Source organism: Euprymna scolopes, chromosome 45 (genome assembly GCF_053919585.1).
Source record: "Euprymna scolopes isolate OS-2025 chromosome 45, ASM5391958v1, whole genome shotgun sequence".
Lineage (NCBI taxonomy): Eukaryota > Metazoa > Mollusca > Cephalopoda > Sepiida > Sepiolidae > Euprymna > Euprymna scolopes.
In genome coordinates, this window is record NC_136526.1 from 39,566,580 (window position 1) to 39,583,954 (window position 17,375).

The 17,375-nt window shown below is 36.7% G+C and overlaps 1 protein-coding gene across 5 annotated transcripts in view; it reads right to left on the reverse strand.

The window, feature by feature from the left end:
* Nucleotides 1-14,863: 14,863 nt before the first annotated feature.
* LOC145269479 (matrix metalloproteinase-19-like) overlaps nt 14,864-17,375 on the reverse strand; it is a 65,559-nt gene continuing 63,047 nt past the window's right edge. For 3 of the 5 annotated variants that reach the window (XM_080125201.1, XM_080125199.1, XM_080125200.1), the window contains one exon: nt 14,864-15,175. In XM_080125201.1, coding sequence (XP_079981327.1) covers nt 15,089-15,175 — 87 coding nt within the window. In that variant the 3' untranslated portion in view covers nt 14,864-15,088. The remainder of the gene's footprint in view (nt 15,176-17,375) is intronic. The other 2 variants (XM_080125202.1, XM_080125198.1) reach the window with 2 other exon arrangements.

Sequence of the window (17,375 nt, forward strand, 5' to 3'; positions counted from 1 at the left end):
GGTGCAATTACCCCAAAGTGTGGTATATATATATATATATATATATATATATATATATATATATATATATATATATATATTTACCGTATTTTGTATATATAAATTTTCTCTTTTTTTTTGTCTCACCACCCCTTTCCTTGATTTCATTTGGTATCTTCATTTTAATATCCTTTTTTCTTCCTTGATTCGTTATTTTAAAAAAAAAAACTTGCATATCTTGATTTCTCCACAACCTGATGATTTTTCTTGAAGCTCCATTTTACCCTGGACATTTATATTTACATTTTGTTTTCTCATGGATTACCAATGCATTTCAACAGATTTACAGATGGATTTTTCCTGTTCTGGATTTTACCACCTCTGCCATTGGATTTTAATCATATATTTTTCTCCCCTTTTTCCGTTTCTTGCTTTCCACTAGTATCCCATTAGATTTTTATCATATTCTTTATCTCTCTCTCTCTATTTTATATCTATCTATCCGTTACTTGTTTTCTCAATCTCCCAGAGTCCCTATAAACTGTCTTAAACTGTTAAATGACTTTTTTATGCAAATACCATACACTCCAAATAATTTGTGTCCTGTGATGCATTTCATTGCAAAATTTATTGTATATTTTGCAAATTTTTCCCCTCAGAGGAGAAGAATTGCATTCTTCGAAACTCCATGGAATCAGTTTTTTTTTTGTTTTATCTGTATTCCTTGTTGAATAATAAAAATTTTGTAGAACATTACTTATAGGTTTTTAAGTTGTTGTTTTTTTACTTTCGAAAAATTTTCTGTATCAATTTTTTAAATCTTATATATATATATATATATATATATATATATATATATATATATATATATATATACTAACATGGGTACCCGGCGTTGCCTGGGTTGACATTAAGTTCCAATTGGAACACACCTGCTATACTAATCACTTTCATCATAGGCAACGTGGATATCCCCACAACAATTCCCAAAAATAAAACATCGCCCCAAAAAGGAAGTATGTAATACCCTCTCCACCAGATATCTCGGCAGAAGGAGTACAAAGAGAATAAACTATTCTCCGGATATTGAGCACTGGAAAGACCCCCCCTCAAAAAAATAATTACAAATAAATAATTAGCTGATTAGGGAATTTGATCTTCAACTTAGGGTCACTATCGTTCCTTCAGCGAAGAACAGAGCAGATGTGATGAATAATAAAAATTTTGTAGAACATTACTTATAGGTTTTTAAGTTGTTGTTTTTTTTAATTTAAATAGATTTTCTGTATCAATTTCTTAAATCTTATATATATATATATATATATATATATATATATATATATATATATATATATATATACTAACATGTGTACCCGGCGTTGCCTGGGTTGACATTAAGTTCCAATTGGAACACACCTGCTATACTAATCACTTTCATCATAGGCAACGTGGATATCCCCACAACAATTCCCAAAAATAAAACATCGCCCCAAAAAGGAAGTATGTAATACCCTCTCCACCAGATATTTCGGCAGAAGGAGTACAAAGAGAATAAACTCTTCTCCGGATATTGAGCACTGGAAAAAAAAATAATTAAAAATAAATAATTAAAACTTTCGTTTCAATAAAAATAGCAGCAAAGGCCCGTGCGATCGCAAAAAAAATTAAATAAATAAATTCCAAAAACAATTAAATGAAATCTTTCGTCATTGTAATGCCCCTCCCCAAAGTGGGGGTTCATTTTGTTTATGCAATTGTTAGATAAAAGTACAGGGTTGTCTCATAAAAATGAATTAGATTTATCGTTATTTTATGTTTTAAATTCCCGTCTCCCTCACCCCTCCCACAAAAAAAAAGCAAATTGTATTTGTCATGTTTTTCCCTTCCCCCCCCCTCGATCGCCAAACTTGAAAAGATGCTAGGGTTGGCATGTCTCATTGAGCGCTTGATAGCCAATATGTGGGTGCGCATTTTACGTTAAATTAATATGGAAAAGTGATCCCCGACCCTAAAATATTAAATAAAAAGATTCCCGAGTCAGAACACAAATAAAAAGATTCCCGAGTCAGAATACAAATAAAAAGATTCCCGAGTGTGAACAAAAAATAAAAAGATTCCCGAGTGTGAACAAAAAATAAAAAGATTCCCGAGTCAGAACACGAATAAAAAAGACGATTCGGTACGGGCTTTATTTTAGATAGTTTCACATTAGATTCAGTTTTTATGTTTTATTAAATTTCCTATTTGTTGACTATTCTTCCGTTTTGTTCTATTGAATTCGTAATATTCGCCGTGGCATTTCCACGGGTCTCGATTATTTCGTTTTATTAATCTTAAGTTTCATTGAATAAAAAGTTCAAATACAACTTTGCCGAGCCATTTGTAATCTATTTCATTTAACTTCCGTTCGACCCCGCACCCTGGCTCGTATTCCATCCTTGAGCTTATAACAAATATATATTTTTAAAGCTCATAAACGATATAAATATATTTAATCATCTCCAAACAAAAATCAAAAGCTATGTCATTTTACTGCAGTTACACAGTATTATCATTGTTTTAAACCAAGTAGAATTGGGGCATTAAGGTTTACATCGATGTCGATTAGCTGGTTGTAAATTCGATAACTGGCTGTAATAAGTTTAGTTTAGTCACACATAAGAAGTGTGATACAGCGGAACACTCCGTAAGAGTTTCGAATGTCGAATTAGCTGGTTGTAAATTCGATGACTCCCTCTGATAGGTTTTAGTCTAGTCACACTTAAGAACTGTGATACAGCGAAACAGTCCGTCTGTGGACAATTAGCGATAATAGCTTAACTCAGTAAAAGTGTTGGATTTAATTACCTGGGTGTAAATTCGATGACTCCCTCTTACAAGTTTTAGTCTATTCAAACTTAAGAACTGTGATACAGCAAAACAGTCCGTCTGTGGACGATTAGCGATAATAACATGACTCAGATAAAATGCCAGATGTTGATTAGCTGGTTGTCAATTCGATTACTTATTACGTGTTGGTCTAGTCACACTTAAGAACCGTGATACAGCGAAACGGTCCGTCTGTGGAAAGTTAGTTATAATAGCATGACTCAGTAAAAGTGTCGACTGTCGATTAGCTGGTTATCAATTCGATAACTGGCTCTGATGAATTTAGTCTAGACAAAATTCAGAAATGTGATACAGCGGAACAGTTCGTCTGTGGACAATTACCGCTTATCGCATGTCTCAATAAATGTATAGGCTGTCGATTAGCTGGTTGTAAATTGGATAACTGGATATGATGAATTTTAGTCATGTCACACTTAAGAACTATAATACAGCGGAACAGAACGATTCCCGAGTGTGGACACAAATAAAAAGATTTTCGAGTGTGGACACAAATAAAAAGATTCCGAGTCAGAACAGAAATTAAAAGATTCCCGAGTACCAACACAAATAAAAAGATTCCCGAGTGTGAACAAAAAATAAAAAGATTCCCGAGTGTGAACAAAAAATAAAAAGATTCCCGAGTCAGAACACAAATTAAAAGATTCCCGAGTCTGAGCACAAATAAATATATTCCCGAGTCGGAACACAAATAAAAAGATTCCCGAGTCAGAACACAAATTAAAAGATTCCCGAGTCTGAGCACAAATAAATATATTCCCGAGTCGGAACACAAATAAAAAGATTCCCGAGTCAGAACACAAATTAAAAGATTCCCGAGTCAGAAAGCAAATAAAAAGATTCCCGAGTCAGAACACACATAAAAAGATTTCCGAGTCCGAACACAAATAAAAAGATTCCCGAGTCAGAACACAAATAAAAACATTCCCGAGTCGGTACAGAAATAAAAAGATTCCCGAGTCTGAACACAAATAAAAAGATTCCCGAGTCGGTACAGAAATAAAAAGATTCCCGAGTCAGAACACAAATAAAAAGATTCCCGAGTCAGAATAAAAATAAAAAGATTCCCGAGTCTGAACACAAATAAAAAGATTCCCGAGTCAGAATACAAATAAAAAGATTCCCGAGTCTGAACACAAATAAAAAGATTCCCGAGTCAGAACACAAATAAAAAGATTCCCGAGTCTGAACACAAATAAAAAGATTCCCGAGTCAGAACACAAATAAAAAGATTCCCGAGTCAGAATACAAATAAAAAGATTCCCGAGTCAGAATACAAATAAAAAGATTCCCGAGTCTAAACACAAATAAAAAGATTCCCGAGTCGGTACAGAAATAAAAAGATTCCCGAGTCAGAACACAAATAAAAAGATTCCCGAGTCAGAACACAAATAAAAAGATTCCCGAGTCTGAACACAAATAAAAAGATTCCCGAGTCAGAACACAAATAAAAAGATTCCCGAGTCTGAACACACATAAAAAGATTCCCGAGTCTGAACACAAATAAAAAGATTCCCGAGTCTGAACACAAATAAAAAGATTCCCGAGTCTGAACACAAATAAAAAGATTCCCGAGTCAGAACACAAATAAAAAGATTCCCGAGTCAGAATAAAAATAAAAAGATTCCCGAGTCTGAACACAAATAAAAAGATTCCCGAGTCAGAATAAAAATAAAAAGATTCCCGAGTCTGAACACAAATAAAAAGATTCCCGAGTCAGAACACACATAAAAAGATTCCCGAGTCTGAACACAAATAAAAAGATTCCCGAGTCAGAACACAAATAAAAAGATTCCCGAGTCAGAATACAAATAAAAAGATTCCCGAGTCAGAATACAAATAAAAAGATTCCCGAGTCTAAACACAAATAAAAAGATTCCCGAGTCGGTACAGAAATAAAAAGATTCCCGAGTCAGAACACAAATAAAAAGATTCCCGAGTCAGAACACAAATAAAAAGATTCCCGAGTCATAATACAAATAAAAAGATTCCCGAGTCTGAACACAAATAAAAAGATTCCCAAGTCGGAACACAAATAAAAAGATTCCCAAGTCGGAACACAAATAAAAAGATCCACGAGTCGGTACAGCAATAAAAAGATTCCCGAGTCGGTACAGAAATAAAAAGATTCCCGAGTCAGAACACAAATAAAAAGATTCCCGAGTCGGAACACAAATAAAAAGATTCCCGAGTCATAATACAAATAAAAAGATTCCCGAGTCTGAACACAAATAAAAAGATTCCCAAGTCTGAACACAAATAAAAAGATTCCCAAGTCGGAACACAAATAAAAAGATCCACGAGTCGGTACAGCAATAAAAAGATTCCCGAGTCGGTACAGAAATAAAAAGATTCCCGAGTCAGAACACAAATAAAAAGATTCCCGAGTCGGAACACAAATAAAAAGATTCCCGAGTCATAATACAAATAAAAAGATTCCCGAGTCTGAACACAAATAAAAAGATTCCCAAGTCGGAACACAAATAAAAAGATTCCCAAGTCGGAACACAAATAAAAAGATCCACGAGTCGGTACAGCAATAAAAAGATTCCCGAGTCGGTACAGAAATAAAAAGATTCCCGAGTCAGAACACAAATAAAAAGATTCCCGAGTCGGAACACAAATAAAAAGATTCCCGAGTCATAATACAAATAAAAAGATTCCCGAGTCTGAACACAAATAAAAAGATTCCCAAGTCTGAACACAAATAAAAAGATTCCCAAGTCGGAACACAAATAAAAAGATCCACGAGTCGGTACAGCAATAAAAAGATTCCCGAGTCGGTACAGAAATAAAAAGATTCCCGAGTCAGAACACAAATAAAAAGATTCCCGAGTCGGAACACAAATAAAAAGATTCCCGAGTCTGAACACAAATAAAAAGATTCCCGAGTCTGAACACAAATAAAAAGATTCCCGAGTCGGTACAGAAATAAAAAGATTCCCGAGTCAGAACACAAATAAAAAGATTCCCGAGTCAGAATACAAATAAAAAGATTCCCGAGTCAGAACACAAATAAAAAGATTCCCGAGTCAGAACACAAATAAAAAGATTCCCGAGTCGGTACAGAAATAAAAAGATTCCCGAGTCAGAATACAAATAAAAAGATTCCCGAGTCAGAATACAAATAAAAAGATTCCCGAGTCAGAACACAAATAAAAAGATTCGCGAGTCAGAACACAAATAAAAAGATTCCCGAGTCTGAACACAAATAAAAAGATTCCCGAGTCTGAACACAAATAAAAAGATTCCCGAGTCGGTACAGAAATAAAAAGATTCCCGAGTCAGAACACAAATAAAAAGATTCCCGAGTCAGAACACAAATAAAAAGATTCCCGAGTCTGAACACAAATAAAAAGATTCCCGAGTCGGTACAGAAATAAAAAGATTCCCGAGTCAGAATACAAATAAAAAGATTCCCGAGTCAGAATACAAATAAAAAGATTCCCGAGTCAGAACACAAATAAAAAGATTCCCGAGTCAGAACACAAATAAAAAGATTCCCGAGTCAGAATACAAATAAAAAGATTCCCGGGTCAGAACACAAATAAAAAGATTCCCGAGTCGGTACAGAAATAAAAAGATTCCCGAGTCAGAACACAAATAAAAAGATTCCCGAGTCAGAACACAAATAAAAAGATTCCCGAGTCAGAACACAAATAAAAAGATTCCCGAGTCAGAACACAAATAAAAAGATTCCCAAGTCGGAACACAAATAAAAAGATCCACGAGTCGGTACAGAAATAAAAAGATCCACGAGTCGGTACAGAAATAAAAAGATTCCCGAGTCTGAACACAAATAAAAAGAATCCCGAGTCAGAACACAAATAAAAAGATTCCCGAGTCAGAATACAAATAAAAAGATTCCCGAGTTAGAACACAAATAAAAAGATTCCTGAGTCTGAACACAAATAAAAAGAATCCCGAGTCAAAACACAAATAAAAAGATTCCCGAGTCGGAACACAAATAAAAAGATTCCCGAGTCGGAACACAAATAAAAAGATTCCCGAGTCAGAAAACAAATAAAAAGATTCCCGAGTCGGTACAGAAATAAAAAGATTCCCGAGTCAGAACACAAATAAAAATATTCCCGAGTTGGAACACAAATAAAAAGATTCCCGAGTCAGAATACAAATAAAAAGATTCCCGAGTCAGAACACAAATAAAAAGAGTCCCGAGTCAGAACACAAATAAAAAGATTCCCGAATCGGAACACAAATAAAAAGATTCCCGAGTCGGAACACAAATAAAAAGATTCCCGAGTCGGAACACAAATTTAAAGATTCCCGAGTCGGAACACAAATAAAAAGATTCCCGAGTCAGAACACAAATAAAAAGATTCCCGAGTCGGAACACAAATAAAAAGATTCCCGAGTCGGAACACAAATAAAAAGATTCCCGAGTCGGAACACAAATAAAAAGATTCCCGAGTCGGAACACAAATAAAAAGATTCCCGAGTCATAATACAAATAAAAAGATTCCCGAGTCAGAACACAAATAAAAAGATTCCCAAGTCGGAACACAAATAAAAAGATCCACGAGTCGGTACAGAAATACAAAGATTCCCGAGTCGGTACAGAAATAAAAAGATTCCCGAGTCAGAACACAAATAAAAAGATTCCCGAGTCAGAACACAAATAAAAAGATTTCCGAGTCTGAACACAAATAAAAAGATTCCCGAGTCTGAACACAAATAAAAAGATTTCCGAGTCGGTACAGAAATAAAAAGATTCCCGAGTCAGAACACAAATAAAAAGATTCCCGAGTCAGAATACAAATAAAAAGATTCCCGAGTCAGAACACAAATAAAAAGATTCCCGAGTCTGAACACAAATAAAAAGATTCCCGAGTCGGTACAGAAATAAAAAGATTCCCGAGTCAGAATACAAATAAAAAGATTCCCGAGTCAGAATACAAATAAAAAGATTCCCGAGTCAGAACACAAATAAAAAGATTCGCGAGTCAGAACACAAATAAAAAGATTCCCGAGTCTGAACACAAATAAAAAGATTCCCGAGTCGGTACAGAAATAAAAAGATTCCCGAGTCAGAACACAAATAAAAAGATTCCCGAGTCAGAACACAAATAAAAAGATTCCCGAGTCTGAACACAAATAAAAAGATTCCCGAGTCGGTACAGAAATAAAAAGATTCCCGAGTCAGAATACAAATAAAAAGATTCCCGAGTCAGAATACAAATAAAAAGATTCCCGAGTCAGAACACAAATAAAAAGATTCGCGAGTCAGAACACAAATAAAAAGATTCCCGAGTCTGAACACAAATAAAAAGATTCCCGAGTCGGTACAGAAATAAAAAGATTCCCGAGTCAGAACACAAATAAAAAGATTCCCGAGTCAGAACACAAATAAAAAGATTCCCGAGTCTGAACACAAATTAAAAGATTCCCGAGTCAGAATACAAATAAAAAGATTCCCGAGTCAGAATACAAATAAAAAGATTCCCGAGTCAGAACACAAATAAAAAGATTCCCGAGTCAGAACACAAATAAAAAGATTCCCGAGTCAGAATACAAATAAAAAGATTCCCGGGTCAGAACACAAATAAAAAGATTCCCGAGTCTGAACACAAATAAAAAGATTCCCGAGTCGGTACAGAAATAAAAAGATTCCCGAGTCAGAACACAAATAAAAAGATTCCCGAGTCAGAACACAAATAAAAAGATTCCCGAGTCAGAACACAAATAAAAAGATTCCCGAGTCAGAACACAAATAAAAAGATTCCCAAGTCGGAACACAAATAAAAAGATCCACGAGTCGGTACAGAAATAAAAAGATTCCCGAGTCTGAACACAAATAAAAAGAATCCCGAGTCAGAACACAAATAAAAAGATTCCCGAGTCAGAATACAAATAAAAAGATTCCCGAGTTAGAACACAAATAAAAAGATTCCTGAGTCTGAACACAAATAAAAAGAATCCCGAGTCAGAACACAAATAAAAAGATTCCCGAGTCGGAACACAAATAAAAAGATTCCCGAGTCGGAACACAAATAAAAAGATTCCCGAGTCAGAAAACAAATAAAAAGATTCCCGAGTCGGTACAGAAATAAAAAGATTCCCGAGTCAGAACACAAATAAAAATATTCCCGAGTTGGAACACAAATAAAAAGATTCCCGAGTCAGAATACAAATAAAAAGATTCCCGAGTCAGAACACAAATAAAAAGAGTCCCGAGTCAGAACACAAATAAAAAGATTCCCGAATCGGAACACAAATAAAAAGATTCCCGAGTCGGAACACAAATAAAAAGATTCCCGAGTCGGAACACAAATTTAAAGATTCCCGAGTCGGAACACAAATAAAAAGATTCCCGAGTCAGAACACAAATAAAAAGATTCCCGAGTCGGAACACAAATAAAAAGATTCCCGAGTCGGAACACAAATAAAAAGATTCCCGAGTTGGAACACAAATAAAAAGATTCCCGAGTCAGAACACAAATAAAAAGATTCCCGAGTCAGAATACAAATAAAACACTTGATGAGAATAATTGTTGTTCTTAGTATTGTTATTTTGGTGCCCGGAAAACTCGTCTCCGGAAAACTCGTCTCGGGAAAACTGGTCCCCTTTCGCTAGGTAGGAAAACTGGTTCCTTATTGAATAAATGTCGATTGAAAACACATTTTATGATCGTTCTTGAAGGAGATATTGTATTTGAAAATAGACTATAGCCCCCATAATATTTTTTAAAAATATGTTTACTTGTTCAATGTTTTTTGTTTTTTTTTAAAGAAAATCGATTTTCTAAGTGTCCGTTTTCTACCTAACTGGCTAAGTTCTTAGTTGTTTCACTTCTTTTAAAGCGTTTATTATGTTCATAAACGAGACCGCATATTTTTTTATATTAATATAAGAATTTACTTATTTACTGTTGTTTATAAAAGGGTAAAATCGATTTTTCTACCTCGCCGACTATATTGTTTAATTTATTTGGAATCGTTTATTCGGTAAAGAAACAAAACACAGAAAACAAAAAAAAACATGTCGAGTGTTACGTGAGAACGAGAAATAATGGTCGGTATGGTGCCCGGAAAACTCGTCCCGGGAAAACTCGTCTCGGGAAAACCCGTCTCTAGAAAACTCGACCCCGGAAAACTCGTCCCGGGAAAACTCGTCTCGGGAAAACTCGTCCCGGGAAAACTCGTCTCGGGAAAACTCGTCTCCGGAAAACTTGTCTCCGGAAAACTCGTCCCGGGAAAACTCGTCTCCGGAAAACTCGACCCCGGAAAACTCGTCCCCTTTCGCTAGGTAGGAAAACTGGTCCCGTATTGAATAAATATCGATTGAAAACACATTTTATGATCGTCTTGAAGGAGATATTGTTTTTTTAAAATAGACTATAACCCCCCCCCCCAATATTTTTTAAAAATATTTTTACTTGTTTAATGATTTTTTTTTTTTTTTAAATGAAATTGATTTTCTAAGTGTCCATTTTCTACCTAACTGGCTAAGTTCTTAGTGGTTTCACTTATTTTAAAGCGTTTATTATGTTCATACAAAGTTAATTACAATTTTTTTTGTTCTTATTTTAACGATGTTTTTTGGAGTCATAAAAACAATAATAAAAAAACAAAACAAAAAAATTAAAAAAACAGGGAGCGATTCGATTCTTCGTTACTTACTAGCGAAAAGGGACGAGTTTTCCGGGGTCGAGTTTTCCGCAGACGAGTTTTCCCGAGACGAGTTTTGCCGGGACGAGTTTTCCTAAATTCATATATATATATATATCTGTGTGTGTGTGTGTGTGTGTGTGTGTGTGTGTGTGTGTGCGGACGTGTGCAAATTTAAATTTAACGTCTTCTTATTAAATTGTTAGATGGAAACACAAATATGATATTATTATTTCAGGCCGGTCCATAAACTGTAGAATTAATTAAATGAGATTTCTTAGTATCACAACACTTCTAAATAACTTTTGTGCAGTTTAGAGAGCGTGTTTTTTTTATATAGTATTTTTATATATATATATATATATATATATATATATATATATATATATATATATATATATATATATCTTTCAAGGGAAATAAGGTAAAAAAAGAAACCGATAAAAGTGTTCGATATGTTAATAGAGCGGTATATAATTTTTTAATTTTTTATTGAGCCCATAATAAATTTACATTGTTGTTTCCATTGGACTTTCACCCCAAGAGATGGGGTAGCCCATAATAAATTTACATTATTGTTTCCATTGGACTTTCACCCCAAGAAAAGTTTAATAAATTTATGTTAAATTGTGTTCATTTTACGTTGACCAAACCCCCACCCCGGGGAATGCCGACGGGGTTACTCAGGCAATTTTTAAAATTGCAGGAGTGCCCCTCCTTTAGGGGAGCCTGCTGGGTTACCACTTTCCGACCTTGTGCCACATTTTGCTGAGTGGACAGCAAATAAATATAATCCATTTCAAATGGATAGTACCAGTCAAGGATCCGTCACTTGACACTCAGCTCAACAGGTGAGGGGCCGGAGACCGGCCCAGCACCTGTTGGACTGAGGTACACCGCCTGGGTAATACCTAGGAGGTCCACCCTCCCAGGCCTTGCCACCGGGCTTTCCGGTGGGGCAAGTTTATTGCTTGCCGCCTGAGGCGCCCCGACCGGGGAATGCCGACGGGGTTACTCAGGCAATTTTTAAAATTGCAGGAGTGCCCCTCCTTTAGGGGAGCCTGCTTGGTTACCACTTTCCGGCCTTGTGCCACATTTTGCTGAGTGGACAGCAAATAAATATAATCCATTTCAAATGGATAGTACCAGTCAAGGATCCGTCACTTGACACTCAGCCCAACAGGTGAGGGGCCGGAGACCGGCCAGCACCTGTTGGACTGAGGTACACCGCCTGGGTAATACCTAGGAGGTCCACCCTCCCAGGCCTTGCCACTGGGCTTCCCGGTGGGGCAAGTTTATTGCTTGTTGCCTGAGGCGCCCCGACCGGGGAATGCCGACGGGGTTACTCAGGCAATTTTTAAAATTGCAGGAGTGCCCCTCCTTTAGGGGAGCCTGCTGGGTTACCACTTTCCGGCCTTGTGCCACATTTTGCTGAGTGGACAGCAAATAAATATAATCCATTTCAAATGGATAGTACCAGTCAAGGATCCGTCACTTGACACTCAGCCCAACAGGTGAGGGGCCGGAGACCGGCCCAGCACCTGTTGGACTGAGGTACACCGCCTGGGTAATACCTAGGAGGTCCACCCTCCCAGGCCTTGCCACCGGGCTTTCCGGTGGGGCAAGTGTATTGCTTGCCGCCTGAGGCGCCCCGACCGGGGAATGCCGACGGGGTTACTCAGGCAATTTTTAAAATTGCAGGAGTGCCCCTCCTTTAGGGGAGCCTGCTAGGTTACCACTTTCCGGCCTTGTGCCACATTTTGCTGAGTGGACAGCAAATAAATATAATCCATTTCAAATGGATAGTACCAGTCAAGGATCAGTCACTTGACACTCAGCCCAACAGGTGAGGGGCCGGAGACCGGCCCAGCATCTGTTGGACTGAGGTACACCGCCTGGGTAATACCTAGGAGGTCCACCCTCCCAGGCCTTGCCACCGGGCTTTCCGGTGGGGCAAGTTTATTGCTTGTTGCCTGAGGCGCCCCGACCGGGGAATGCCGACGGGGTTACTCAGGCAATTTTTAAAATTGCAGGAGTGCCCCTCCTTTAGGGGAGCCTGCTGGGTTACCACTTTCCGGCCTTGTGCCACATTTTGCTGAGTGGACAGCAAATAAATATAATCCATTTCAAATGGATAGTACCAGTCAAGGATCCGTCACTTGACACTCAGCCCAACAGGTGAGGGGCCGGAGACCGGCCCAGCATCTGTTGGACTGAGGTACACCGCCTGGGTAATACCTAGGAGGTCCACCCTCCCAGGCCTTGCCACCGGGCTTCCCGGTGGGGCAAGTTTATTGCTTGTTGCCTGAGGCGCCCCGACCGGGGAATACCGACGGGGTTACTCAGGCAATTTTTAAAATTGCAGGAGTGCCCCTCCTTTAGGGGAGCCTGCTAGGTTACCACTTTCCGGCCTTGTGCCACATTTTGCTGAGTGGACAGCAAATAAATATAATCCATTTCAAATGGATAGTACCAGTCAAGGATCCGTCACTTGACACTCAGCCCAACAGGTGAGGGGCCGGAGACCGGCCCAGCATCTGTTGGACTGAGGTACACCGCCTGGGTAATACCTAGGAGGTCCACCCTCCCAGGCCTTGCCACCGGGCTTTCCGGTGGGGCAAGTTTATTGCTTGTTGCCTGAGGCGCCCCTACCGGGGAATGCCGACGGGGTTACTCAGGCAATTTTTAAAATTGCAGGAGTGCCCCTCCTTTAGGGGAGCCTGCTGGGTTACCACTTTCCGGCCTTGTGCCACATTTTGCTGAGTGGACAGCAAATAAATATAATCCATTTCAAATGGATAGTACCAGTCAAGGATCCGTCACTTGACACTCAGCCCAACAGGTGAGGGGCCGGAGACCGGCCCAGCATCTGTTGGACTGAGGTACACCGCCTGGGTAATACCTAGGAGGTCCACCCTCCCAGGCCTTGCCACCGGGCTTTCCGGTGGGGCAAGTTTATTGCTTGTTGCCTGAGGCGCCCCGACCGGGGAATGCCGACGGGGTTACTCAGGCAATTTTTAAAATTGCAGGAGTGCCCCTCCTTTAGGGGAGCCTGCTAGGTTACCACTTTCCGGCCTTGTGCCACATTTTGCTGAGTGGACAGCAAATAAATATAATCCATTTCAAATGGATAGTACCAGTCAAGGATCCGTCACTTGACACTCAGCCCAACAGGTGAGGGGCCGGAGACCGGCCCAGCATCTGTTGGACTGAGGTACACCGCCTGGGTAATACCTAGGAGGTCCACCCTCCCAGGCCTTGCCACCGGGCTTTCCGGTGGGGCAAGTTTATTGCTTGTTGCCTGAGGCGCCCCTACCGGGGAATGCCGACGGGGTTACTCAGGCAATTTTTAAAATTGCAGGAGTGCCCCTCCTTTAGGGGAGCCTGCTGGGTTACCACTTTCCGGCCTTGTGCCACATTTTGCTGAGTGGACAGCAAATAAATATAATCCATTTCAAATGGATAGTACCAGTCAAGGATCCGTCACTTGACACTCAGCCCAACAGGTGAGGGGCCGGAGACCGGCCCAGCATCTGTTGGACTGAGGTACACCGCCTGGGTAATACCTAGGAGGTCCACCCTCCCAGGCCTTGCCACCGGGCTTTCCGGTGGGGCAAGTTTATTGCTTGTTGCCTGAGGCGCCCCGACCGGGGAATGCCGACGGGGTTACTCAGGCAATTTTTAAAATTGCAGGAGTGCCCCTCCTTTAGGGGAGCCTGCTAGGTTACCACTTTCCGGCCTTGTGCCACATTTTGCTGAGTGGACAGCAAATAAATATAATCCATTTCAAATGGATAGTACCAGTCAAGGATCCGTCACTTGACACTCAGCCCAACAGGTGAGGGGCCGGAGACCGGCCCAGCATCTGTTGGACTGAGGTACACCGCCTGGGTAATACCTAGGAGGTCCACCCTCCCAGGCCTTGCCACCGGGCTTTCCGGTGGGGCAAGTTTATTGCTTGTTGCCTGAGGCGCCCCGACCGGGGAATGCCGACGGGGTTACTCAGGCAATTTTTAAAATTGCAGGAGTGCCCCTCCTTTAGGGGAGCCTGCTGGGTTACCACTTTCCGGCCTTGTGCCACATTTTGCTGAGTGGACAGCAAATAAATATAATCCATTTCAAATGGATAGTACCAGTCAAGGATCCGTCACTTGACACTCAGCCCAACAGGTGAGGGGCCGGAGACCGGCCCAGCATCTGTTGGACTGAGGTACACCGCCTGGGTAATACCTAGGAGGTCCACCCTCCCAGGCCTTGCCACCGGGCTTTCCGGTGGGGCAAGTTTATTGCTTGTTGCCTGAGGCGCCCCGACCGGGGAATGCCGACGGGGTTACTCAGGCAATTTTTAAAATTGCAGGAGTGCCCCTCCTTTAGGGGAGCCTGCTGGGTTACCACTTTCCGGCCTTGTGCCACATTTTGCTGAGTGGACAGCAAATAAATATAATCCATTTTAAATGTGGAAATTGATGAATCGCACAGGTAAGAAATTCATTTTTATACTATGAAAAGGTTAGTAATTGCAATTAAGAATAGGAAATTGGATCAAATTTTTGTAACATGTCTTCTTCCTAAGATTAAGGGTGGTGGTGTTTGATCAACACTGCTGGGGAGCCATGATGTAATATACTGTTTTGTTTTTAAATCCCCGAAACAGTGTTTCATGGTAAACAACTGATGATCCCTTGAAAAATAAAAAAATAAAATTGGTATTATAGTAAATTCGAAAGAGTTGATGCAGTGATTGCAGGTGATTAAATGACTTACTGACTAGATTTTTTTTTTTTTTAACGAATGATAAAAAGTAAATTTTTGTATGGTTTCAAATGTTAAAAACTTCAAAGACTATATATATATATATATATATATATATATATATATATATATACATATATATATATATATATATCACCCTGCTGAAGTTGAACGAATTGGATTAAAAACGCCACCATCATTCGCCATACTCTCCAGAACTCCCACCTACGGAATAATACTTTTTCAAGCATCTTGAAAACTTTCTTGGTGAGAAATGCTTTACAAATGTAAGCGATATCAAAGAAACATTCAGCGATTTCATCGTCACCAGAATGCAACATTCTACGCTTCTGGAATGCGTTGCGTTGTTTTGCGTTGGTTAAAATATGTTGATTCTAATGGTGTTTATTTTCGTTTTCTTTTTTTAGCCGAAATATGCCCATCTAAATTTAAAAGTTGAAAAACTTTCTTGTCAATCTGATAAATATTTGAAGCTTGAAATGTAACTATTATTATTATAACTGTTATTATTATAACTATTATAACTATTATTATTATAACTGTTATTATGCTGTTATTTTTTTATATATATGCTCTATTAATATATTTAACATACATTGAGCAAACCAAAAGGATTAGTATACACTAAAGGTGATAAACACACTTTTACCAACACAACATTGTTTATATATATATATATATATATATATATATATATATATATATATATATATATATATATATATATTTAGGGGATTAGATCAAGAGTCTAAAGAGCAGAGTATATTTTATTGTATTAATAAATCCATTAATAAAATTAACGTAAAAGAAAGAAACACTGCTCGTTGTAATATAGATATATAATAAGCTTATTATTTTTATTTAATTACTACCAATAAGATACATTTATTATTTAAAAATTTAACTATAAACTAATTATCTCCCTTTGAACCTTTAAATCCTTGAGTCTTCTATTTGAATAAAATTATCTCCTTTTGTAATTGAAATATCTCATCTGATTTAAAATTAATGTCACTAACGATTTAACTGTTAATATTTCGATTGGCGTCTCCTTTGAAAGTTTGTATATATCAACATTTAAAAGCATTCATACACTACATTTACCAAATGAATGCATCGGCGATGATAAGTACGACTTTTAGGAGACGAACCATTAAAAGGTATTTATTTATTTGTTAAAAAATTAAAATGTACATTCTTAATCTTAACTTTCAACCCGATTATATTTTATTTTATTTTAATTTTAATTTTATCTTATTTCATTTTTATTTTAATTTTATCTTATTTTATTTTAATTTAAATTTTATCTTATTTTATTTTAATTTTAATTTTATCTTATTTTATTTTTATTTTAATTTTATCTTATTTTGTTTTTATTTTAATTTTATCTTATTTTATTTTTATTTAAATTCAATCTTATCTTATTTTATTTTTATTTTACTTTTATTTTATTTTATTTTTATTTTAATTTTATTTTGTTTTTATTTTAATTTTTTCTTATTTTTTTGATTTTACTTTTATTTTCTTTTATTTTTATTGTAATTTTCTCTTATTTTATTTTTATTTTAATTTTATCTTATTTTGTTTTTATTTTAATTTTATCTTATTTTATTTTTATTTTAATTTAATCTTATTTCATTTTTATTTTAATTTTATCTTATTTTATTTTTATTTTAATTTTATCTTATTTTGTTTTTATTAATATTTTATCTTATTTTGTTTTTATTTTAATTTTATATTATTTTAATTTTATTTTAATTTTATTTTATTTTTATTTTTATTTAATCTTATTTTATTTTACTTTTAATTTTATCTTATTTTATTTTTATTTTAATTTTATCTTATTTTATTTTTATTTTAATTTTATCTTATTTTATTTTTATTTTCATTTTATCTTATTTTGTTTTTATTTTAATTTTATCCTATTTTGTTTTTATTATAATTATATTATTTTTTATTTTTATTTTATTTTATTTATATTTTAATTTTGTCTTATTTTGTTTTTATTTTAATTTTATCTTATTTTGTTTTTATTTTAATTTTATCTTATTTTATTTTTATTTTAATTTAAGCTTATTTCATTTTTATTTTTATTTTATCTTATTTTA